Here is a 26,072-nt window from a genome sequence, read left to right on the forward strand (position 1 = left end):
TGAGTCTTTGTTTGGCAACATTATGAAAGGTTCTCCATTTTTTTTACTTGTAAAATAGGAACCTAATTGGAAAATGCCATGGATACCCCCACTCTCAACTTAAACTGGTGACTGAACTAAGATTTGTTTAAGACAATGGTATTGCTGTTGTGATTAGTTGTGTAGTTTTGGGTACCAGTAGTTAGGAGTACGGCAACCACCTTATTTCTTTGGTTCCTCAATATACATTTACCATATTACAATGTAGGCTATGTGTTACAGCACTACTTTTGGTGTCCCCCTCAGGAATTGCTCTTGAGAAAATTTCATGTAATTGTCCCCTCCAAAGTGGATATAAGATTTTCGCCCCTGGGTGGAATGGAATGTTTGTATACTGTATATTTGAATGTGATATGTGGTTGTCTCACCAAGCTGTCTAAATATGAATGCACTTACTGTAAGTCGCCCAGGATAAGCGCATCTGCTAAATGTCATATTTCATATTACTGAATTGAATTATTTATTATCATTGGTTGAGAGAAGGCCAAGAGTGGGCAAAGCTGTCATCAAGGCAAAGGGTGGCTACTTTGAAGAATCTCAAATATACTTTGATTTTTTTAACTCTTTCTTGGTTTCTACATTTTTCCCCAATTTCGTGGTATCCAATTGGTAGTTACAGTCTTGTCCCATCGCTGTAACTCCGTTACAGCCTTGGGAGAGGCGAAGGTCGAGAGCCGTGAGTCCTCAGAAACACAACCCAACCAAGCCACACTGCTTCTTAACACAATGCCCGCTTAACCTGGAAGCCAGCCACACCAATGTGTTGGAGGAAACACCATACACCTGGTGACCGTGTCAGCGTGCATGCGCCTGACCTGCCACAGGAGTCGATAGAGCACGATGGGACAAGGACATCCCTGCCGGCCAAAACCTCCCCTAACCCGGACGATGCCAATTGTGTTCCGCCCCATGGGTCTCCCGGTCACGGCCCGCTGTGACAGAGCCTGGACTCGAACAAGGATGTCTAGTGGCACAGCTAGCACTGCGATGCAATGCCTTAGACCACTGCGCCACTCGGGAGGCCGGCGTGTCGAAACTTTTGACTGGTATTGTATATACAGTACATGACCAAAAGTATGTGGACACCTTCTTGTTGAACATCTCATTCCAAAATCAAGGAGTTAATACGGAGTTGGTCCCCCTTTGTTGCTATAACAGCCTCCACTCTTCTGGGAAGGCTTTCCACTAGATGTTGGAACATTGCTGCGGGGACTTGCTTCCATTCAGCCACTAGAACATTAGTGAGATTGGGCACTGATCGCAGTTGGCGTTCCAATTCATCCCAAAGGCGTTTGAAGGGGTTGAGGTCAGGGCTCTGTGCAGGCCAGTCAAGTTCTTCCATACTGATCTCAACAAACCATTTCTGTATGGACCTTGCTTTGTGCATGGGGGCATTGTCATGCTGAAACAGGAAAGGGTCTTCCCAAAACTGCCATAAGTTGGAAGCACAGAATCGTCTAGAATGTCATCGTATGATTTCCTTCTACTGGAACTAAGGGGCCTAGCCCGAACCATGAAAAACAGCCCCAGGCCATTATTTCTCCTCCACCAAACTTTACAGTTGGCACTATGCATTTGGGCAGGTAGCGTTCTCCTGGCATCCGCCAAACCCAGGTTTGTTTGTCGGACTGCCAGATGACAGGATTCATCACACCAGATAGTGTTTCCAATGCTCCAGAGTCCAGTGGCGGCGAGCTTTACACCACTTGGCATTGCACATGGTGATTTTAGGCTTGTATGTGGCTGCTCGGCCATGGAAACTCATTTTATGAAGCTCCCGATGAACAGTTCTTGTGCCAACGTTGCTTCCAGAGGCAGTTTGGAACTTGGTAGTGAGTGTTGCAACCGAGGACAGATGATTTTTACGCGCTGCGTGCTTCAGCACTTGTGTGGCCTACCACTTCGCGGCTGAGCCGTTGTTGCTCCTAGACGTTTCCACTTCACAATAACAGCATACAGTTGACCGGGGCAGCTCTAGCAGGGCAGAAATTTGACGAACTGACTTATTGGAAAAGTGGCATCCTATGATGGTGCCACGTTGAAAGTCACTGAGCTCCTCAGTAAGGCCATTCTACTGCCAATGTTTGTCTATGAAGATTGCATGGCTGTGTGCTCGATTTAATACACCTGTCAGCAACGAGTGTGGCTGAAATAGCTAAGTCCACTAATTTCAATGGGTGTCCGCATACTTTTGTATATGTAGTGCAGCTGCCACAAATGTATTATTTTTACATTTCTTTATTACAAATGTAGTTATTTGTTACATTTGATTCGGTAAAACCTAGCAGTACTACTTATTTCTCTGAGTGAGGTAGATATATAGCGTTTTGAAAAAAAACATGACTATTTGTCTCTCTGAAATGAAACAATCAAGTGACAGATTTTAAACAAGTACATGTCTGTCATTGAACAAACCCATGCCATGATTAGATAGTGAAAAACACACCAATTTCTTTTAATTTCTTTAAACAATAAAAGTTAATTTACCAACATGCCTGAAAATGGATATACAGTTAAAGTCGGAAGTTCACATACACCTTAGCCAAATACTTTTCAACTCAGCTTTTTACAATTTGACATTTAATCCAAGTAAAAATTCCCTGTTTTAGCTCAGTTAGGATCACCACTTTATTTTAAGAATTTGAAATGTCAGAATGATAGTAGAGAGAATGATTTATTTCAGCTTTTATTTCTTTCATCACATTCCCAGTGGGTCAGAAGTTTACATACACTCAATTAGTATTTGGTAGCATTGCCTTTAAATTGTTTAACTTGGGTCTAACGTTTCAGGTAGCCTTCCACAAGCTTCCCACAATAAGTTGGGTGAATTGTAGCCCATTCCTCCTGACAGAGCTGGTGTAACTGAGTCAGGTTTGTAGGCCTCCTTGCTCGCCCACGCTTTTTCAGTTCTGCCCACAAATGTTCTATAGGATTGAGGTCAGGGCTTTGTGATGGCCACTCCAATACCTTGACTTTGTTGTCCTTAAGCCATTTTGCCACAACTTTGGAAGTATGCTTGGGATCATTGTCCATTTGGAACACCCATTTTACGACCAAGCTTTAACTTCCTGACTGATGTCTTGAGATGTTGCTTCAATATATCCACATAATTTTCCTGCCTCATGATGCCATCTATTTTGTGAAGTGCATCAGTCCCACCTGCAGCAAAGCACCCCCACAACATGATGCTGCCACCCCCGTGCTTCACGGTTGGGATGGTGTTCTTCGGCTTGCAAGCTTCCCCCTTTTTCTTCCAAATATAACAATGGTCATTATGGCCAAACAGTTCTATTATTGTTTCATCAAACCAGATGACATTTCTCCAAATAGTACGATCTTTGTCCCCATGTGCAGTTACAAACCGCAGTCTGACTTTTTTATGGCGATTTTAGAGTAGTGGCTTCTTCCTTGCTGAGCGGCCTTTCAGGTTATGTCGATATAGGACTCGTTTTACTGTGGATTTAGATACTTTTGCACCTGTTTCCTCCAGTATATTCACAAGGTCCTTTGCTGTTGTTCTGGGATTGATTTGCACTTTTCGCACCAAAGTACGTTAATCTCTAGGAGACAGAACGCCTTCCTGAGCGGTATGACGGCTGCGTGGTCCCATGGTGTTTATACTTGCGTACTAATGTTTGAACAGATGAATGTGGTACCTTCAGGCGTTTGGAAATTGCTCCCAAGGGTGAACCAGACTTGTGGAGTGCTCCAATTTCTTTTCTGAGATCTTGGCTGATTTCTTTTGATTTTCCCATGATGTCAAGCAAAGAGGCACCGAGTTTGAAGGTAGGCCTTGAAATACATCCACAGGTCCACCTCCAATTGACTCAAATAATGTCAATTAGCCTATCAGAAGCTTCTAAAGCCATGACATCATTTTCTGGAATTTTCCAAGCTGTTTAAAGGCACAGTCAACTTAGTGTGTGTAAACTTCTGACCTACTGGAATTGTGTTACAGTGAATTATAAGTGAAATAATCTGTCTGTAAACAATTGTTGGACAAATTACTTGTGTTATGCACAAAGTAGATGTCCTAACCGACTTGCCAAAACTATAGTTTGTTAACAAGAAATGTGTGGAGTGGTTGAAAAACAAGTTTTAATGACTCCAACCTAAGTGTATGTAAACTTCCGACTTCATTTTGGTATGAAATTCTTCATATGCTTTTTGCAGCTGAGGCCTCTATTTAACATGAGATATTCTGTCATGACATGTCTCCATTCATATACTCCATTTAGCAATTGTGAATGAGTTTATCTCAGTTTACCTTGTGTGTCCATGATGAGAATTTGATCATCTCAGATATGAATATCAGTTTCCTATCTTGAAATGTAACTCCATTTGGATATAATATGAAGCAGTGATATTATCTCTAGACATGATCTTTGCGTTTCATTCTCATTCTAAACAATAGTGATATTCTTGTGGTATCTTTTAGTTCTTCATGGGGTGCCATGTGTTGGTTTGGTTGTCACATGGCCTGATTTGGCATTTATCGTCTCACTCATCATGCAATCATGTTCCCACTGGTAGCTACCTACTGGCTTGGCCTAGCTGCCAAAATACCCTTTCATTCAGTTGATCTGGTTTCTCTCACCTCAACAACAGTGTGTTTTGGAGTGTGTTTGTTTTTGTATTTCACGTGTATTATACGCACGTGTGAGTTACTCTTATCCTCAAGTATCTATAGGCCTACTGGTGAAGTGAAAGACACTGGTACTGAAGAAGCCATCTCTCTCACATTTGCACAAACCATTGGATCCATATATGTTGTTCCTCTTTCTAATGTTTTTCTCCTAGTTGGAGTTGGAAAAATGAGTTATTTGTCTATGTTTTGTGTTCAATATAACACTAGCTTCATGATTTCCCCATGTTCCAATGAGGATTAGAGTAAAGTGGCATTGAAAGAGCATGGCTGCCTGTTAAATGCAGGGTTGCATAACTAAATAAGTTGTCTATGTTGTTCCATATCATTATCATTGACGGACAGCTGGAGTATGCTGTATGAGCAAGGAGAGAAAAAAAAGTGAGTTGACTCAGTAATGAAACAAAAACAGATTAAATTGGGTTTACATTTGACTTTATACTTTTAGCAGATAAGTAGCTCAGTATAATAACATTTGGTTAAAAATAAGTCATTTACAAATGTGCAAATAAAAAGGCATCTTCATTTCTTGTGTATAGAAATATAATAACGCCCAGCTTGTGTGCACAGCCTTCATAGACTGGCCAGGTCTGGGCTGCATGGTGCCTCTGATTCAGGGCTTCAGTGAGTCATTATTTACTCAAATGCATAGCTAGTAGTCACATCAGTGCTCTGTAATTAATTACAGTTCTGTTCACATTACCTTTGCAATTCCTTCTAAGTATGACAACAATGGTACTACTACAGTATTTAGCTATGACTAAAAAAATATATGTGCAGTGCTTTTAGGGAGGCCATGTTAGTTCAAGGTTTATTTTATTAATGAAATGTATTTAAGCACTTTTAAACAAACCTAAAATGTTTCATATCCCTGATATTACAAGTGCTCAGTCGTTTCTGAGACCTTCAGATTAGGTTAATCAAATGAAATCACAACCCTTTGGATATGAGTAGCTTCGATCTTACTTCAGGGCCAAAAAAGTAAGGCCCCCTATCGTCCAAAAGGCTGTTGAAATCAGCCACATACAGTAGATGCTACACTAGAATGTATGAGTATCTTTCTAATGACTTTGAGTACTGTATTTTACACTGCACTTAAAGTAAAAACAATAAAACAATACTTGAAGTTGTCAAATACACAAGGTTTGGGAAATCACTATGCTCAACACAGAGAAAATTAAAAACTGATCGAGGTATACAACATCTATGGCTGTTACACAAAAAGGAGCAACTTGAGGTAAAATACCATGCATCATAAAGAATAAATTAAGTGTGCTTATGTTTTAATTTTTTATACACTGACTGAGTCCTCTTCATTTTGCTTGTTGACACTGAAACCAGATCCCTCACCTCGTTTCCAAAATGTCCGTTATTGTCCTTCCAGTCTCTGTTGGGCAAAGCACTGTGGAAACACATATTAATGAGTATGGCTGAGACTATGTGTGAATGCCAGTTAGGCAACTACGGGAAAATATAAAGTAAGAAATAGAACAGGCTTGGGTGGAGAAAAACGGAATGAAATAGTAAAACTGGAGAAATAAAATAACCAAGTACCTGTATCTATCTAGGTTTTGATTAGGAAAACAGCCTCAAGGAATCCAAACACACTTGAAACAGCAACGGCAAAAATACACAATATGCCAATACATCCATTTAGTATTCAGTGAGCCCAGAAAGAGAAATAGGTTCCAATGGCTGTAAGAGCAGTGATTCCCAGGGAGCGTTTCAGGGGAACCCATCAGGTCCATTTGGGATCACTTGAAGATGTGAAGGGTTACGCAAAGCAAGGTCATGGGTCAGGGATAACTTTGTGACACCAACGGGAGCGGCAATGGGGTCTACCATACCCTAAACAGCAGCAGTGTGACAGTGAGGGGCTGGGGGCAGTGACAGGACACAAGGACAGGGTACGGTTACAGTACACTAAAGCTCACTGGCCACTCTGGGTGCTCTCCCGCAATGAGTGAACTACACCACACAATACAGTGTCTGTGAATGTGTGCCACAAACCTCTCTGTCCATGGCTCTCACACCACAGCTGGCAAGTACAATGCAGCGAGACATTGAACAGAAAACGAAGAATGGAGAGACATTTTTTTAAAGAAATGAAAAAGGAGATCACTCAACAGTAAATTGCCCTGTACCATATACACAAAAGAAAAGGCACAACAACTTAAACAGTAGAAAAGCCTAGCTTAAAATAGCCTAATGAAAATCATGAGTTATCAATAACCGTTATGCTCTTGAATTCTACAAAACGATGCAGAGACAACTGTACACCAATAACACATAAATCCCTGTAATATAGCCTACTAATGTTCAAATGTACATAGGGAGAGGCTGAGTGTACTCACCTTTGAGAATGTAGTCTGTCAGAAGCCTGGGCACCTTGTCACTGTCGTCTCTCATAGCGTGCAGGACTGCAACAGAAACGCAAACCAATCAGAAAATTATATTTATTCCAGGAATGTATTTGACCACGGGATGTCAACCATCTATAACACTAGATAAACAACTGTACCCTGTATTTGAACTAGCACAAAATGTTTGTATTTATTCAAGATTCATTTGATGTGTGGAGGATAAATGCTCTGCACCTGAGAGGTGCCACTTACTTTGGGTAAGGATCTGAAGATCTTCCACCGATGGTGGACCTCCTTTCTTCTCATATGGAATGACTGTTGTCAGATACTAAGAGAGACCATGGGGTAGAAACAACAGAGAAAAATAGAGAGTATAAGTACAGTGCCTAGTGTAAGTGTAAACACCCCTTGTACACATTTCACATTTTTCTGCCTTAATTCAATTCCACGTTATATTGTTTTCCTACTGATCTACACAGCCTATCCCACATTTTCAGAGTGAAAGAAGAATTATAGATCATTTTCCAATTAATACCAATAAAAAAAACTGTCTTGATTGCATATGTCTTCACACCCCAGAGTTAATACTTGGTGGAACCACCATTGGCAGCCATTGGCAGCCAGCTGTGAATAATTTTGAATGAGATCCTACCAACTTTACACCAATGTTCCTCTCACTGTTGTAATGGCTGTCAAAAGTTCTTCCACCAAGTATTAACTATGGTGTGTGAAGACATATGCAATCAAGGCATCTTTGTTTTGTGTTCTAATTAATTAAGAACATTTTCTATAATTTTCCTTTACATTGAAATTGTGTAGTAATTTTAAGGCAGAACATTTAGCAAACTGTGCAAGGGGTGTGAAGACTTTCACTAGGCACTGTACATGCTAAATACAATTGTTCAATTGCTGCTCCATGAGAGTAGAAGTGGGCAACCATTGTAGAAAGGCAGTTAACATAGTGATGTTTGTTAAGACTCCTTCTTAAATACAGCGGGGGGGGGGGGGATATGTTTAGCCATTTCCTATGGAGAGGTGAGACAGCGAGTAATTTATGTTCAGTTTATGGAAATGTGAAGCTGGGTGGATCAGCATTTTTAGGTGGGACTTGCGAAGCAAAAGTCCAGACTTTAAATCTTCGTCGTACTTCAGACTTTTTGTTATTATTATTTAGCACTGTTCAAGCTAGAAACACAGTGGACACATTACAACGTGTAGACAACCTTTTTTTTTTTAAATATATTTGATACTTTTTTATATATTTTATACTTTTTAAGTTATACTTTTTTTTGTCCTCCATCCACTTTCATGGCAATTTCCTCAACATTCTAAAGGCCCCATTTTGAAATCCTCAATCCCAAAATTCACTGTAAATGAAACGACGCAACTTTTTACACAAATCATCTAATTTATACACTCGGTCAACAACTATTACAAAAAGTTAGAGCATATGAAATCTTCCTCTACTTCTCTGCTTTTCAAATCTGAATGCGGAACAAAAATATCTTATTCTGAAAAGTTGTTTTAGTAACCGATTCAACAACATTTTCTGTAACATTTTTATAAACATCTGAAATTTGTACCACTTTAGACAAAAAGTTAGAGGGTGTGACGTTTTCGTCTACTTCTCTGCTATTCAAATCTAGCAACGGATTAGGAATAGCTGTCACGTCCTGACCCTTGTAAGATGTCATTTTCTATAGTAGAGTAGGTCAGGGCGTGACAGGGGGTGTTTTTGGGTGGTTTTCTATGTTTTCTATTTCTATGTTATATTCTAGGTTTCTATTTCTATGTTGTTGTTTTTTGGGTTGATCTCCAATTGGAGGCAGCCGGTCCTCTGGGCTGCAGACCGCCGCTGAAGGCTCTGGGCTGCAGGCCGCCACTGAAGGCTCTGGGCTGCAGGCCGCCGCTGAAGGCTCTGGGCTGCAGACCGCCGCTGAAGGGTCTCGGATGCAGGCCGCCGCTGAAGGCTCTGGGCTGCAGGCCGCTGCTGAAGGCTCTGGGCTGCAGGCCGCCGCTGAAGGCTCTGGGCTGCAGGCCGCCGTTGAAGGCTCTGGGCTGCAGACCGTCGCTGGACGCTCCGGACTGAGGAGCGTCGCTGGAGGCTCCGGACTGGGGAGGCCTGATGCGTGGGGCTGGCATAGGAGGCGCCAAACTAGTAACACGCACCTCAGGGTGAGTGCGGGGAGCAGGAACAGGACACCCCGAACTGGGCAGGCGCACTGGAGGCCTGATGCATGGGGCAGGCATAGGAGGCGCCAGACTAGTAACACGCACCTCAGGGCGAGTGTGGGGAGCAGGAACAGGATATACTGGGCCGTGGAGGCGCACTGGAGAGCTTGAGCGTAGAGCTGGCACAACCCGTTCTGGCTGTATGCTCAACCTAGCTCGACTAATGCAGGGCGCGGGCACAGATCGCACCGGCCTGTGAGTGCGCCCTGACGACACAGTGCGCATCACCGCATAACACGGTGCTTTCCCCGTCACTCGCTCCCCACGGTAAGCACGGGGAGTTGGCTCAGGTCTCCATCCTGACTCTGCCAAACTTCCCGTGTGCCCCCCCAATTTTTTGGGGGGGGGGATGCCTCTCGTGCTTCCTTCGTTGGGCTAGCTCCTCGTAATGTCACCGTTCCTCCCTCGCTGTCTCCACCTGCTTTCATGGCAGGGTCTTGTCCCCTGCCATTACCTCCTGCAAAACACCAAAACTTGAAATAACGAAAACAACAAACCGTGACATGGAGAGGGAAACACACTACTCAAAATGAATCACCCACAAACACAGGTGGGACAAACATCAACATAAATATGACCTCCAATTAGAGGTAACGAGGATCAGCTGCCTCCAATTGGAGATCAACCCAAACAACACCAACATAGAAATACAAAACTAGAAACTGAACATAGAAATACAAAAATAGACAAACACCCCCCTGTCACGCCCTGACCTACTCTACCATAGAAATGAACAACTTACTATGGTCAGGACGTGACAACAATGCTCGTTACAATAGCATCTACCAATCAATTGATAGAGCTGTTTTAGGAACCCATCAACTGCTGTCTTTATAGATGCAGTTAGTAAATGTCAGAAGCTAGCAGGTGCATTACTTACCAACAACAGCTGCATATTCCAATAAAACTGAATCACGTTTTGAAGTACACTTTCCTTTCTCTGTCTAGTGTGCTGTGGGTGCAGTATTTATTTAGTTTCAAAGCACAAATGTTTATTAGCATGTTTCTCACACTGGCTTTAGCCATGGAGGGACCAGGAAAGGAAACTGTTACCTAGCAACAACTGCCTTGGAAAACAACAGCCACCGTTCACTCTCTTCATATTTCACCCAATCACTTCTCATAAGTGTTGCCATGTTCGCGGTTTTCTGGCCAAATTGGGCTACTTTGAAAACGATGTTGCGGGTGAAAATGTACTGTTCACGGGTTGCGGCTTTTTGCGCTATTTCACAGTTGCACCGCAACCGCCATAGCATTTCTCTTAAAACATATATATACTGCTCAAAAAAATAAAGGGAACACTTAAACAACACATCCTAGATCTGAATGAAAGAAATAATCTTATTAAATATTTTTTTCTTTACATAGTTGAATGTGCTGACAACAAAATCACACAAAAATAATCAATGGAAATCCAATTTATCAACCCATGGAGGTCTGGATTTGGAGTCACACTGAAAATTAAAGTGGAAAACCACACTACAGGCTGATCCAACTTTGATGTAATGTCATTAAAACAAGTCAAAATGAGGCTCAGTAGTGTGTGTGGCCTCCACGTGCTGGTATGACCTTCCTACAACACCTGGGTATGCTCCTGATGAGGTGGCGGATGGTCTCCTGAGGGATCTCCTCCCAGACCTGGACTAAAGCATCCGCCAACTCTGGACAGTCTGTGGTGCAACGTGGCGTTGGTGGATGGAGCGAGACATGATGTCCCAGATGTGCTCAATTGTATTCAGGTCTGGGGAACGGGCGGGCCAGTCCATAGCATCAATGCCTTCCTCTTGCAGGAACTGCTGACACACTCCAGCCACATGAGGTCTAGCATTGTCTTGCATTAGGAGAAACCCAGGGCCAACCGCACCAGCATATGGTCACACAAGGGGTTTGAGGATCTCATCTCGGTACCTAATGGCAGTCAGGCTACCTCTGGCGAGCACATGGAGGGCTGTGCGGCCCCCCAAAGAAATGCCACCCCACGCCATGACTGACCCACCGCCAAACCGGTCATGCTGGAGGATGTTGCAGGCAGCAGAACGTTCTCCACGGCGTCTCCAGGCTCTGTCACGTCTGTCACGTGCTCAGTGTGAACCTGCTTTCATCTGTGAAGAGCACAGGGCGCCAGTGGCGAATTTGCTAATCTTGGTGTTCTCTGGCAAATGCCAAACGTTCTGCACGGTGTTGGGCTGTAAGCACAACCCCCACCTGTGGAAGTCGGGCCCTCATACCACCCTCATGGAGTCTATTTCTGACCGTTTGAGCAGACTCATGCACATTTGTGGTCTGCTGGAAGTCATTTTGCAGGGCTCTGGCAGTGCTTCTCCTGCTCCTCCTTGCACAAAGGCGGAGGTAGCGGTCCTGCTGCTGGGTTGTTGCCCTCCTACGGCCTCCTCCACGTCTCCTGATGTACTGGCCTGTCTCCTGGTAGCGCCTCCATGCTCTGGACACTACGCTGACAGTCACAGCAAACCTTCTTGCCACAGCTCGCATTGATGTGCCATCCTTGATGAGCTGCACTACCTGAGCCACTTTTGTGGGTTGTAGACTCCGTCTAATGCTACCACTAGAGTGAAAGCACCGCCAGCATTCAAAAGTGACCAAAACATCAGTCAGGAAGCATAGGAACTGAGAAGTGGTCTGTGGTCCCCACATGCAGAACCACTCCTTTATTGGGGGTGTCTTGCTAATTGCCTATAATTTCCACCTGTTGTCTATTCCATTTCCACAACAGCATGTGAAATGTATTGTCAATCAGTGTGGCTTCCTAAGTGGACAGTTTGATTTCACAGAAGTGTGATTGACTTGGAGTTACATTGTGTTGTTTAAGTTTTCCCTTTATTTTTTTGAGCAGTGTATTTCACCGTGACCTGCTCCTGACTGTCAGGCAGTGAGACAGGCTGTTGCTGAGTGATTGAGTAGTGGGGAGAGCCAGAGGGGTGTATGTATGTATGTGTGTTGAGAGAGCACTACAGTTATTGGCTGAGTCAGGTGAGCGACACGAGCGAGAGCAGCATGCGGTAGAGGTCGACCAATTAATCGGAATGGCTGTGTCACGGGCAGATAAAACACTGTAGGATGAGTCAGGTGCAGGAGACTGAGATCCGTTTGAGCAAAACGTATTTAATACTGCCAAGGGGCAAAATCCACATATAAGGCAGGGTGCACAAAAGACAAATGACGAGTTGCAGCTCCACTCTAAAAGTCAAACGGGGCGCAGCCCGGCAACCCTAATGCCTAAACGAATACGTAGTAAAAGCAACTACGTTAAATCAATACAACCCCTACCACACGTAACATAGAACAATCCCGCCCGAATCCTGACTAAACACAGACAAACTAAATACCCCCCCCCCCCCCCCTACTAATGACAGACAAGACACAGGTGCAACCAAAAAACAGACATGACTAATAGACACTGAAACATAGATCGGTGGCAGCTAATAGGCCGGCGACGACGACCGCCGAGCACCACCCGACCGGGGAGGGGCGCCACCTTCTGTGGACGTTGTGACAGGCCGATTAATTAGGGCCGATTTCAACTTTTCATAACAATCGGTAATCGGTATTTTCGCATTCGCAAAAAAGGACTGTCGTTGCTCCAATGTGTACCTAACCATAAACATCAATGTCTTTCTTAAAATCAATACACAAGTATATATTTTTAAACCTGCATATTTAGTTAATATTGCCTGCTAACATTAATTTATTTTAACTAGGGAAAATGTGTCACCTCTGCAACAGAGTCATGGTATATGCAGCAGTTTGGGCCGCCTGGCTCGTTGTGAACTGTGTGAATACTATTTCTTCCTAACAAAGACAGCCAACTTCGCCAAACGGGGGATGACTTAACAAAAGCGCATTTGCGAAAAAATCCCAATCGTTGCACGACTGTACCTAACCATAAACATCAATGCCTTTCTTAAAATCAATACACAAAAGTATATATTTTTAAACCTGCATATTTAGCTAAAAGAAATCCAGGTTAGCAGGCAATATTAACCAGGTGAAATTGTCAGTTCTCTTACCTTCATTGCACGCAGAGTCAGGGTGTCACGTCCTGACCAGCAGGTGGAGTAGGTGTATAAGTTTTGGTCAGGGCGTGGCAGAAGGAGTTGTGTTTTGTATGTTCTGTCTAGGTTGGGTTGTTCTATGTAGAGTTAATTGGGGTGGACTTCCAATTGAAGGCAGGTGTGTGGTGTTGCCTTTGATTGGGAGTCCTATATTAGTTGGGTGTGTTTGTCTGTGTGTTTGTGGGGAATTGTTTGTGAGCACTGCGTTTATTGAGCATGCTACACTGTCTAGTCGTGAGTACTGTTTATTGTTTTGGTTTTTCCCTGTGGATGCTTCGATTATTTTCATTAAAAGAATGAGTATCCACATACCCGCTGCATTTTGGTCTTCTCTTCAACACCACGACGAAATCCGTGACACAGGGTATATGCAACAGTTTGGGCCGCCTGGCTCGTTGCGAACTAATTTGCCAGAATTTTACGTAATTATGACATAACATTGAAGGTTGTGCAATGTAACAGGAATATTTAGACTTAGGGATGCCACCCATTAGATAAATTACGGAACGGTTCCGTATTTCACTGAAAAAAATAAACGTTTTGTTTTCGAGATGATAGTTTCCGGATTCGACCATATTAATGACCTAAGGCTCGTATTTCTGTGTGTTTATTATATTATAATTAAGTCTATGATTTGATATTTGATAGAACAGTCTGACTGAGCGGTGGTAGGCACCAGCAGGCTCATAAGCATTCATTCAAACAGCACTTTTGTGCATTTTGCCAGCAGCCCTTCACAATTCTTCAAGCATTGCGCTGTTTATGACTTCAAGCCTATCAACTCCCAAGATTAGGCTGGTGTAACCCATGTGAAATGGCTAGCTAGTTAGCCGGGTGGGCGCTAATAGCGTTTCAAACGTCACTCACTCTGAGACTTGGAGTAGTTGTTCCCCTTGCTCTGCATGGGTAACGCTGCTTCGAGGGTGGCTGTTGTCGATGTGTTCCTGGTTTGAGCCCAGGTAGAAGCGAGGAGAGGGACTGAAGCTATACTGTTACACTGGCAATACTAAAGTGCCTATAAGAACATCCAATAGTCAAAGGTATAAGAAATACAAATCGTATAGAGAGAAATAGTCCTATAATTCCTATAATAACTACAACCTAAAACTTCTTACCTGGGAATATTGAAGACTCATGTTAAAAGGAACCACCAGCTTTCATATGTTCTCATGTTCTGAGCAAGGAACTTAAACGTTAGCTTTTTTACAAGGCACTTTTACTTTCTTCTCCAACACTTTGTTTTTGCATTATTTAAACCAAATTGAACATGTTTCATTATTTATTTGAGGCTAAATTGATAGTATTTATGTATTATATTAAGTTAAAATAAGTGTTCATTCAGTATTGTTGTAATTGTCATTATTACAAATAAATAAATAAAAAAATCGCCCGATCAATCGGTATCGGCTATTTTTGGTCCTCCAAGAAATCGGTATCGGCATCGGCGTTGAAAAATCATAATCGGTCGACCTCTAGCACGCGGGTACGTTGTGACAACTTTTTACCGTTGTAGGTAGGCTATTTAGATTGTCATTATGGAGACACCTATTTCCAAACCTTTTTCCATAAAACATATTAATACTCTAGAACTGATGAACATCAATAAATAATGGAGACAAAGCACTGGAAAATGACTGGGAACGCACTAGAACGCATTACATAAATCCGCTTGGAGGTGGTTTAAACTGCATTCTAATGTTGACTGCTTAGGTATCAAGCAAAGTGCTTTATGCATACTCAGTTCTTGGGTCTCAGGGGCTGCCCAAGTAGAAATGTTTAAAGGAAGTTATGGAACTACCTCGCCTGGTTCTTTTTTACGGGGGAATGTCCTCAATGAAACTGACATTAGGCTAAATGTGGAGAATTATACATTTGCCTCTGTTGGCCATCAAGTAAACATATTAATGTATATGACATTGTAGGCTACCATTTGATACAATAAATGTTGTTGAAATGTTGAAATGACGATATCACTGGAGTCATTTCAAATCAATTTGTGCCGCTTGTGTAGCCTTTGTGCCGCTTGTGGTGCTGGCAAACCAATTTAATAAATAGCCTATAACTTTGTTGGTGTAGCCTTGTGTTATTATGAACTATCGTCAGATTAGGCTACAGGTAAAACCCATTCAAAAAAATCAACACTGGCTGTTGTTGACAAGCATATTAAGTTCATTTATATGTTATTAATATTTAATTCAGTGATTGAAATTATGACCCCATTCTCAGTAGCCTATTCCAGCCGGCTATTGGGGAAACAAGCACTTCTTATTGCGAAATCGCCTCGCTATTCATGTTGAATAAATGTGTCTTAATTTGAACTAAGCAAGCTGCTCAATCGTTCATTTACATCTTGCCTACATCTTGTCTAGGCTACTGTAGACTATCTGAAATGAGATGTAGGCCTATCAGGGGCTATAGGCTACCTGCCTTTATCTCAGCAAACTATGGTAAAATTGAATTAGAATCAAAAACCCAGATTTGAGTCTAAAGCCTATGCCTATTGAAATGACAAGTCAATGACAGTTTGTAGTCTTAACACCTGGCACATAATAACAGCCCAATTGCCAGAAAAAAGCCTAACATTCGTTTTTTTATGTTCGTCCAAGTGTTTCTTGCTCAGAGATTTCGAGATCCTCTGTCCAACTTTCATCACTCAAACTCTTCTGTAGGATTTATCTATTGTTATACACATGCACGAAGGGGATTTATTTACAATTATAAACCTGGTTCGAGCCCTGAATGCTGATTGGCTGAAAGCCGTGGTATATCAGACATATACCAACGGTATAACAAAACATTACTTTGTACTGTTCTAATTACGTTGGTAAACAGTTTATAATAACAATATGGCCCCTATACCACAGCTAACGGAATTATCTTTTCTCTTGTCACATATTCCTATTCTTTATTACATCATGTCATAGCTTGCAATAATTATTATTTTGAGGAAACCCTAATTTTACAAGTTAGTATGATATTCCTTCTTGTCTCGATAATGTTATGGAAAAATTGTTTATTGTCTAGGTATGGCAACTCCTCTCTTGCAGTAAAAAAATTCATTGGGCTAGTTTTCAGGCCTTTTGGGCTGGTTTTGAGAGGTCATTGGGCTAGAAATGTAAGCCTGACCTGGCAACCCTGCTTCTCATTGCACTTCTTTCAGTTTTCACATGCAACAACTGTAGTTTAGACACTGACCACAACCACTGACCACAACCACACAACTACTGACCACAACTACTGCTCTTGTCTGCACTAGCTCTGGTACAGCTCTGGCCCTGGGTGTGCTCTGGTTCGCACTAGCTTTGGTCTGCACTATACATTTTAACCACTTAAATTAGCATAAATTAGCATATAATACCCACCAACAATAATTGTAACTCTTGAACTGTTCAAGCTAGATACACCAAACCAACTATCATATTTTCAGACTATCTTAGCTTTCATCTACGTACTTTTTCAACTATAATCAGTCACCACCAGTACTACCGCAGGCACTACCACTACTATAGCATATTTCAAAACCATACATACTTTAAATCAATCTAGCAAACAAACCACATTTACTTCAGGAAATGTACTTTTTGCCTAAAGAGTTCATTTATTAGCTAGACTTACAGCTAGCTATCAGTAGGTCTACATACAAATCTATTCTACATACAGTGTAGGGCTGTCCCCGACTAAAACAAATCTTAGTTGACCAAGAGTCGTCTGATTGGTCGAAAAAAAATGTACTTGTATTTTTCCACGTCCTATGTTTAAATAAAATCAACTATAGTGATTGAAATTATTACAAGCTTCTGAGCTTGTCTGATGCTTTAAGCACTGCGATTAAAAATGAAGACACATAAATTACTAAAGAGAGAGCCAGAGATCAATATAGCCTAACCAGAAGAAAAACACCTGTTCCCGACCTTCCTCCTCCCGTTGCCCGCTGCTGCTGGCTTTCGCAGATTTGCCTCGGCTGTTAAGCTCCTGAATTTGCCGGTAATAGGCTACACCAGCGGATGGCAACCTTTTCCATTTGGAGTGCCAAGTTATCATACCATTTCTACCGCTCTGCATGCCAGTTATGATTTTCATATGCACATTTTCATGGAACATTTTAATTTAATTTATAATAAAGTCTTTATATCTCAAAATCAATGTTGTGTGGTAAATTTAATTATATCTGAATAAAAATGATACAAATCTAAAAGTAACTTTTATTTCCATTGCCAATATGTAAAAATAGTCTACTTAAAGCCATCCTGATAAAAATAAATATAATCTAAATCACATTGTCTATGCATGACCTGTCTGCAAGGAACTTAAAACATTGTGTCAGCTATTGTATTAATTTGGTCAGGCCTGAAGCTCCTGCTAGCTAACTTGCAACATTGTATAAAATATTCTGGGTCCTCAGAGTTTTCAGCTCCAGTGAGCTCTAGACAGACAGACACAGCTGCAGGCTATTTTGCACAAGGGATAAGAAGTAATCAGGTAGACCTATTTTATGACGCTTCCACCGGATCAGAGCAATACATTTCTTCCCCTTTCATGCTGAGTGGTAATCGAAAGGGAGCGAGCTGTAAAGATTTTTCAAATAGGCTGTGTTGAGGAACAACTACCATTTTCAATGGATGTATAAACAGACTTTGTCTACTCGCTGCTTGAGGCGAAGACAAAATAACTTTCAGAAATTCCACAGTGATGGTAAGTTAAGACAATCATAAATAGTATTATATCCTCAAATGGGCACAATTATAGGCCTATATCTGCTCGCAGACTAAGAAGTAGACTAGTCCTAATTCTATATGCGTAATCAGTTGCGTGTCCTTTACTCAAGATTGACAGGAGTGCTCCAAACAAAAGACAATTAATAAATTGACAACTTGTAAATGGAATGAAATAAACCAAAACTTTTTTCTCACAGCCTAGGTTGTGTGCTCTGCAAACGTGTCCACTCTTACAATGACAACTGTGACAACAGTAAGACTGTAATAATAATAATATGTTGAGTGCATTAACAGAAATTACCGTAACCAAACAAACATTGTAGATTAGAAATGATGGGAATTAACAGTAAATGTACTACTGGTGATACTGGTGTGCCATCCCTGCGGCCTCTGCAATGGATAAGTCCACTCAGACAAGCGTGAATCAGACAGGTGTCTTATGTGCCCTAATTTGTTAATACACGCTACATGGCCAAAAGTATGCGGACACCCCTTCAAGTCAGTGGATTCAGCTATTTCAGCCATACCCGTTGCTGACAGGTGTATAAAATCGAGCACACAGCCATACAATCTCCATAGACAAACATTGGCAGTAGAATGAAGAGCTCAGTGACTTTCAATGCGGCACTGTTATAGGATGTCACCTTTCCAACAAGTCAATTCGTCAAATTTCTGCCCTGCTAGAGCTGCCCGGTCAACTGTAAGTGCTGTTATTGTGAAGTGGAAACGTCTAGGAACAACAATGGCTCAGCTGCGAACAACGGCTCAGCCGAGTGCTGAAGTGCGTAGCGCATAAAAATCCTCTGTCCTCGGTTGCAACACTCACTACCGAGTTCCAAACTGCTTCTGGAAGCAACGTCAGCACCAGAACTGTGCATCGGGAGCTTCATGCCTAGCTCCACTCCTATTCCCCAGGCGCTCTCTTTTGATGACTTCTGTAACCGTAATAGCATTGGTTTCATGCATGTTAACATTAGAAGCCTCCTCCCTAAGTTTGTTTTATTCACTGCTTTAGCACACTCTGCCAACCCGGATGTCCTAGCTGTGTCTGAATCCTGGCTTAGGAAGACCACCAAAAACTCTGAAATCTCCATCCCTAACTACAACATTTTCAGACAAGATAGAACAGCCAAAGGGGGCGGTGTTGCAATCTACTGCAGAGATAGCCTGCAGAGTTCTGTCCTACTATCCAGGTCTGTACCCAAACAATTTGAACTTCTACTTTTAAAAATCCACCTCTCTAAAAACAAGTCTCTCACCGTTGCCGCCTGCTATAGACCACCCTCTGCCCCCAGCTGTGCTCTGGACACCATATGTGAACTGATTGCCCCCCATCTATCTTCAGAGCTCGTGCTGCTAGGTGACCTAAACTGGGACATGCTTAACACCTCAGCCATCCTACAATCTAAGCTTGATGCCCTCAATCTCACACAAATGATCAATGAACCTACCAGGTACAACCCCAAAGCCGTAAACACGGGCACCCTCATAGATATCATCCTAACCAACTTGCCCTCTAAATACACCTCTGCTGTTTTCAACCAAAATCTCAGCGATCACTGCCTCATTGCCTGCATCCATAATGGGTCAGCGACCTCCACTCATCACTGTCAAACGCTCCCTGAAACACTTCAGCGAGCAGGCCTTTCTAATCAACCTGGCCCGGGTATCCTGGAAGGATATTGACCTCATCCCGTCAGTAGAGGGTGCCTGGTTATTTTTTTTAAATGCCTTCTTCACCATCTTAAATAAGCATGCCCCATTCAAGAAATTTAGAACCAGGAACAGATATAGCCCTTGGTTCTCTCCAGACCTGACTGCCCTTAACCAACACAAAAACATCCTGTGGCGTTCTGCATTAGCATCGAACAGCCCCCGTGATATGCAACTTTTCAGGGAACTTAGAAACCAATTTACACAGACAGTTAGAAAAGCCACGGCTAGCTTTTTCAAGCAGAAATTTGCTTCCTGCAACACAAACTCAAAAAAGTTCTGGGACACTGTAAAGTCCATGGAGAATAAAAGCACCTCCTCCCAGCTGCCCACTACACTGACAATAGGAAACTCTGTCACCACCGATAAATCCACTATAATTGAGAATTTCAATAAGCATTTTTCTACGGCTGGCCATGCTTTCCACCTGGCTACCCCTACCCCGGTCATCAGCACTGCACCCCCCACAGCAACTCGCCCAAGCCTTCCCCATTTCTCCTTCTCCCAAATCCAGTCAGCTGATGTTCTGAAAGATCTGCAAAATCTGGACCCCTACAAATCAGCCGGGCTAGACAATCTGGACCCTTTCTTTCTAAAATGATCTGCCGAAATTGTTGCAACCCCTATTACTAGCCAGTTCAACCTCTCTTTCGTGTCATCTGAGATTCCCAAAGATTGGAAAGCAGCTGCGGTCATCCCCCTCTTCAAAGGGGGGGACACTCTTGACCCAAACTGCTACAGACCTATATCTATCCTACCCTGCCTTTCTAAGGTCTTCGAAAGCCAAGTCAACAAACAGATTACCGACCATTTCGAATCCCACCGCACCTTCTCCGCTATGCAATCTGGTTTCAGAGCTGGTCATGGGTGCACCTCAGCCACGCTCAAGGTCCTAAACGATATCTTAACCGCCATCGATAAGAAACAATACTGTGCAGCCGTATTCATTGACCTGGCCAAAGCTTTCGACTCTGTCAATCACCACATCCTCATCGGCAGACTCAATAGTCTTGGTTTCTCAAATGACAGCCTCGCCTGGTTCACCAACTACTTCTCTGATAGAATTCAGTGTGTCAAATCGGAGGGCCTGTTGTCCGGACCTCTGGCAGTCTCTATGGGGATGCCACAGGGTTGCACATTATTCTTTTTTAAATTCTTCAAGCTCCGTCAATTTCTTTGCCACATGTTTTGCAGTTTTATTTTAGTGCCTTATTGCAAACAGGATTCATGTTTTGGAATATTTGTATTCTGTACAGGCTTCCTTCTTTACACTCTGTCATTTAGGTTAGTATTGTGGAGTAACTAGTGATGTGTGTCGGCCAGTGACACAAAATCTAAACTTAATCCATGTAAAATTCAGGCTGTAACACAACAAAATATGGAAAAAGTCAAGGGGTGTGAATACGTTCTAAAAGCACTGTAGTTCATCAACTACCACATAAATACTTTTAAAGAGTTGTCACCACTAGATATTTCTCTACCAAAATAAAAGCTTACAACTTTCTAATCATTACATCATCATTCACCTAAAATCAAACTTCCTTCACACAAAACATTTTACAAACGTAAATCGTGCATCTATTTATCTGAAACCCACAGCATGATTGATTCAGAGTTTCTTTGCTTTCCTAAGAGTGTTGTCCACATGATCCTGCTTTTTATTCCCATCTTTTAACAAAAGATCGCTTTGTTCTTTGTCTTTCTTCTTTTCGTTTTCACACGCAACAACTGTAGTTGAGACATTTTTGTGATCTAACTGCCCATAATCCAAATTAATATGGTTGATATAGTAGTTAATCAAAATAATTATTTTACTTCATTAAACTTTGACTATATGCAACTGCTTTGCTTTAAATAGTAAAGTAAAATGTTTTAAACTTCTACCACTACCACAAAAATCGTTTTAATCCTACCAATTGTACTTAATGTACAATTACCATCTAGTTGACCAACAAAAACACACACAGCACCAATGAAGAGGGCAACAGACAGAGCGTAAGAGAGAAATATAGGCACCTGTCTTTCACTCCCACCACTCCCAAAAGTTTGCCGGATGCCATTTTGAATGGCAGAGGAGAGCCCCAACATGCTAAAGCGCTAGAGAGGTAGGAAGTGAAGTAGAGAAATTGGAAGTAAGAGGCACACAAACAGGAAACAAGCAGATGAAAATAGGAGGAACCATGTGCAAGGTTTAAAAAGTCAATATCCCCAAAACAATAAACCAGGAAATTAGTTTGTAAAAAGAGTGAAGTAATAAGGTATCAAGATAGTAATACAGGGGGACATCTGTACAAGCAAGAAAGAAGTTGTATAAGGTTTGAATACATTAAAAGGTTACTAAGCAATGCCATAAAACAGTGTATCAGCAGGAATTGTGTGTGTGTGTTTGTGTGTGTGCACGCACAGCATGGATGGTGTCACTCACTGATCCTAGTGCTTGTGTTCTCTCTGGTCGGCCCTGCGGGACTTTTCTATTTTTCTTCAGAAGTTCCCTGTGTTACTTCTGTCTATTCTGCACATCTATCAGGATAGAGATGAAGCTGTTCTTCACCTCTTTTTCAAAGTCCAGCTCGTCCCTGAGGGCCAGGTGTTGAATCAGCTCCTCACTGTAATGTCTGATGGCCATCTCCACCTCCTCTAGCCGCTCATTCAGCTCTGCTACACACAGGGTCCTCTCTCCTGCACACACACACACACACACAGAAATGTAGCATAACAATGCAAACACACATTCAACCTCCCCCTCCCACCATTTACACACACACACATGCGCACACACACAAACACACTCACTCACACACACACCTAACTGACAGAGATATACTCACGCTCTTCATAGCTGTGGTTTGTTCTGGGGCGCTGGATGTCCAGAGAGAGCGTGGAGAGGTCTGACTGAAAGGGGTGGTTCTGCTCTGCCCCCAGGTCAGGAGAGTCCTGCATCATCTCCTCTATCTCTTCAATAACCTACAGTACACACGGCAACACCACACATTTGGGATCAGTTCCATTTCTATTCCTGTCTGTTGCATTGGACATAAAATTTCTCCATGTGGTGCAATTCCAATCCTTGGAATGAAATTGTATTCCTGAATTGACTGGAAATGTCGATCGAATAGACCCCAACTCTGGTTAACACACAAACACAGGCTCAGTTCACCTGTCACCTGTCTATGTGAAGCACATTCAAGCAACAGGCACAAGCCTCATACCCAGATCTGCTACACTGCATTCTATCTTTGATAAAGTGCAGGTCAGTTTTGGGCTATTCCAGGCAGAGCTGTGGGTTTGGTAGGTTGGTCAATTGGTGGCTAGCCCTACCTGTTCTGTGGTGAAGAGGGGTTCGTCATTGAGGCAGGAGACGATGATGGTGTGCATGTCCATCTGTTCCCTCAGCTCATCGTCAGACAGCTCCTGTGTTACATCATCCACCCTCTGACAGGTCAGGGGTAGGGGATTTAATCTAAACTAAATCCTGGCACAATGAATTCTGAATTTTAGATTGGAGCGATAAACAGATTGGACAGGAAGGTAGGGGCAGGGAGAGGGGTAGGGAATAGGGATAGAGCGAGAGAGAGAGAGTGGGGATGAAAGGAAAGGGGCAAAGAAAGAGCCCTCTATGAAGCAAGAACTTGACTCACTGGTTTGTCTTTGAGGTTTAGAGTGGGGAGATGGAGGGAGCGCGTTCGAGACTGTTTCCGATCCACTGCCATGACATGACCATAATTATCTGCGAGAGCATTCCAGATCCTGTGGGGGGAAATGAGACGAGAGACACATGAAAGTTAACACCAAAAGCTCATGTAGAGAAGTGATAGCTAACTTCTAATAATAGTCAAAAGTGGTTATATTTGTCATAATGACACCACACTTGGAAGCAGTAAGATGTAACGAGGACTAATCTGCCAGCTGTGCGATATGTTTGGGCTGTTGATAATGCTACAGTCGCACCGCTTTAAGACAGTATTATGAATAGTGAAAAGGGGAAGGGTGAGACATTAATAACTAATCCATCATTTATAAACAGCATAGTATTGGGGAAACTATTTATTAACCACAAACAGATTAGTGGGATCAACTATCTCTACACAAGGCATGAGCCAAATCTTTCATCTTTTAGGAGGGGATAAATGTGAATTGTCCTATTTATTCTGAACTCCAGGGAAGGGTAATTGCTAACGTTGCTTATTGACAAGTCATCAGCACAACAGACAGTACGTGCATAGCAACAATAATGCATGGGGAAAAAAGCATAATTATAAACGTAAACTTCTAGTGAAATGAATGTAGCATTACTGTAAGCCTATAGCAATATTCTCGAATAGGTGTAAATATGATATAAGCTTATCTGATACAATGTTGAATGTCGGCAGCTTGAATCAACCATCAATACTCGTGACAGCATGTATGAGTTGGACGCTACTGTGCAGGGCGCGACATTGACATGTGATAGCATGTTGCAAGGGAGGAACGGTGTTGTTACAAACTAACTTTGGCCAGGAGTCACTTCGCATACTCACTCGTCGTTCCTCAATGTTGTATCCTCGGTGATAATGTTTACAGGGGCAATGTTCTCCGTTTGGGTGTTGAAATATCGGAAACACTGTCAATTTCTCGTCTAAATCGTTCACCAGATCTTCCGTGGACTTGAAGCTGCTTATTTCGCCACGAAAAGCTGTTGTTGAGCTCTGGAAGGACCCTCAGAACGCCTGTCACCTGCTCGACAACCAAGTTTACTCGGTCCATCCGAGTCCCCTGCACTGAGACCGGCTCAAATTCCTTAAAATCGTGCCAATCGTCATCGAAATGTGCAAGGTGCGCCGGCATGGCTGCACCCAAAGTGCCTCTGATGAATGATGTACGCGACGACGGAATGTCAGGACACAGCATCCTCCGGTGGGAGTTGTGCTTCTTTGGACCGGTCTGAAAACTATTTTTCGCCACTTCCAAGGTCCTAACCTCTTGGCGTTTGCAGATCTCTAAAAACGGGATAGGCGCAAGCAATATGGTAATATAACAACATTCGGGGAGACTACGCCTTAGTGCTTACACTTCTCTGGGTTTTACAGATCTGCAATCACTGAACACTAAGGTCAAAGGAAAATGGTGCCAGGGGTTCCTTTCAGGCCGGGCTTCCCTCTCACAAAATGACCCTTTGGCACAAAAACGTAACCAAATGTATTCACAGAGATAGAGGCCAAACAAAATATAAGGCAGTTTATTTTCAATAATCTAGAACATTAAATAATTTGTAGTCCCAAGACCCAAACTATGGAATTTAATGACATTTACACAATAATAGTAGCTTAGCTAGGCTACAATCAAAATTCAGACCAGTCACCAGAGAATGACTAAATATGTTGATGCTTCAGGGACTAATTTTACATTAGTTTGCAAACAACACATGCATGCAACACATGCACAACACATGCATTAAAACATAATTCTTTCATACTAACACTTTCCTTGACACCCAGCTTCATAACACGTTATGACATTCATAACCCTGTCATAATATGACATAACAGCTGACATAACTTGTCATAACCTGTCATATTATGGTCATAACACTATCATGACCCATATATCTACACCTGTTGTGACATATATTGCGTTATTTTATGTTTGGCTATGACACCTACATAAGAGTGTGAAAACCCACATTTATTCAAATGTCTTTTTTCCCTGCCAAGAAGTTTCCTTTTGTTTGAAAATGTGTTTCTTAAGTCCTTTATTGTTGTTGTAATGAATTCTTTACGGTCATGTTTTTTTTTTCATCATATTTTAAATAACTTGTAGAAAATACACTTTATGACACTGTCATGAAGCATTATGACTATCCTGTGCCACTTTACTTGAACTAAGAAAATGCACTTTATGATACTGTCAAGAAGCATTATGACCATCATAATCATATAGGCTAATCACATACATGCCGTTATGTCAGTCATCAGTCAAAAAAAGGGTGTCTTGCCCTGCTTCTGAAATCTGCTCCTGCATTCATCCCAGTCATCAGCAACAGAGCATTGGGGCAGGTGCATGTCTGACATCAATGTGTGCGCAATTACAATAATAATTTAATATGGTCAATTTCAGTAAATGTTATATAACATAAACATAATGTTGAAAAGTAGACTATGGTGTAATGGAAGTCGCTCTGGATAAGAGTGTCTGCTAAATGACTCAAATGTAAAATGTAAATGGATTGTTTTGTCTTGTGTGGTAGGTTTAGTGGGTTTTGAAACCTTTATGTAGGTGTCATAAGCAGCCATAAAATAACTACCGTGGTAGGTTTTGT

The 26,072-nt window shown here is 42.2% G+C and overlaps 1 protein-coding gene across 1 annotated transcript; it reads right to left on the reverse strand.

Moving 5' to 3' along the window:
• Positions 1-5,102: 5,102 nt before the first annotated feature.
• Positions 5,103-24,728, reverse strand: LOC106584098 (fasciculation and elongation protein zeta-2). Its single transcript, XM_014168966.3, is given in 10 exon segments — positions 5,103-6,086; positions 7,039-7,104; positions 7,300-7,375; positions 22,329-22,456; positions 22,606-22,741; positions 23,096-23,209; positions 23,416-23,524; positions 24,295-24,378; positions 24,380-24,436; positions 24,438-24,728. Coding segments are annotated over 10 exon segments (1,053 nt in total). The 5' UTR covers positions 24,665-24,728; the 3' UTR covers positions 5,103-6,030.
• Between the last annotated feature and the right edge of the window lie 1,344 nt (positions 24,729-26,072).

This window comes from Salmo salar, chromosome 02 (assembly GCF_965601325.2).
Source record: "Salmo salar chromosome 02, fSalSal1, whole genome shotgun sequence".
NCBI classification, from domain to species: domain Eukaryota; kingdom Metazoa; phylum Chordata; class Actinopteri; order Salmoniformes; family Salmonidae; genus Salmo; species Salmo salar.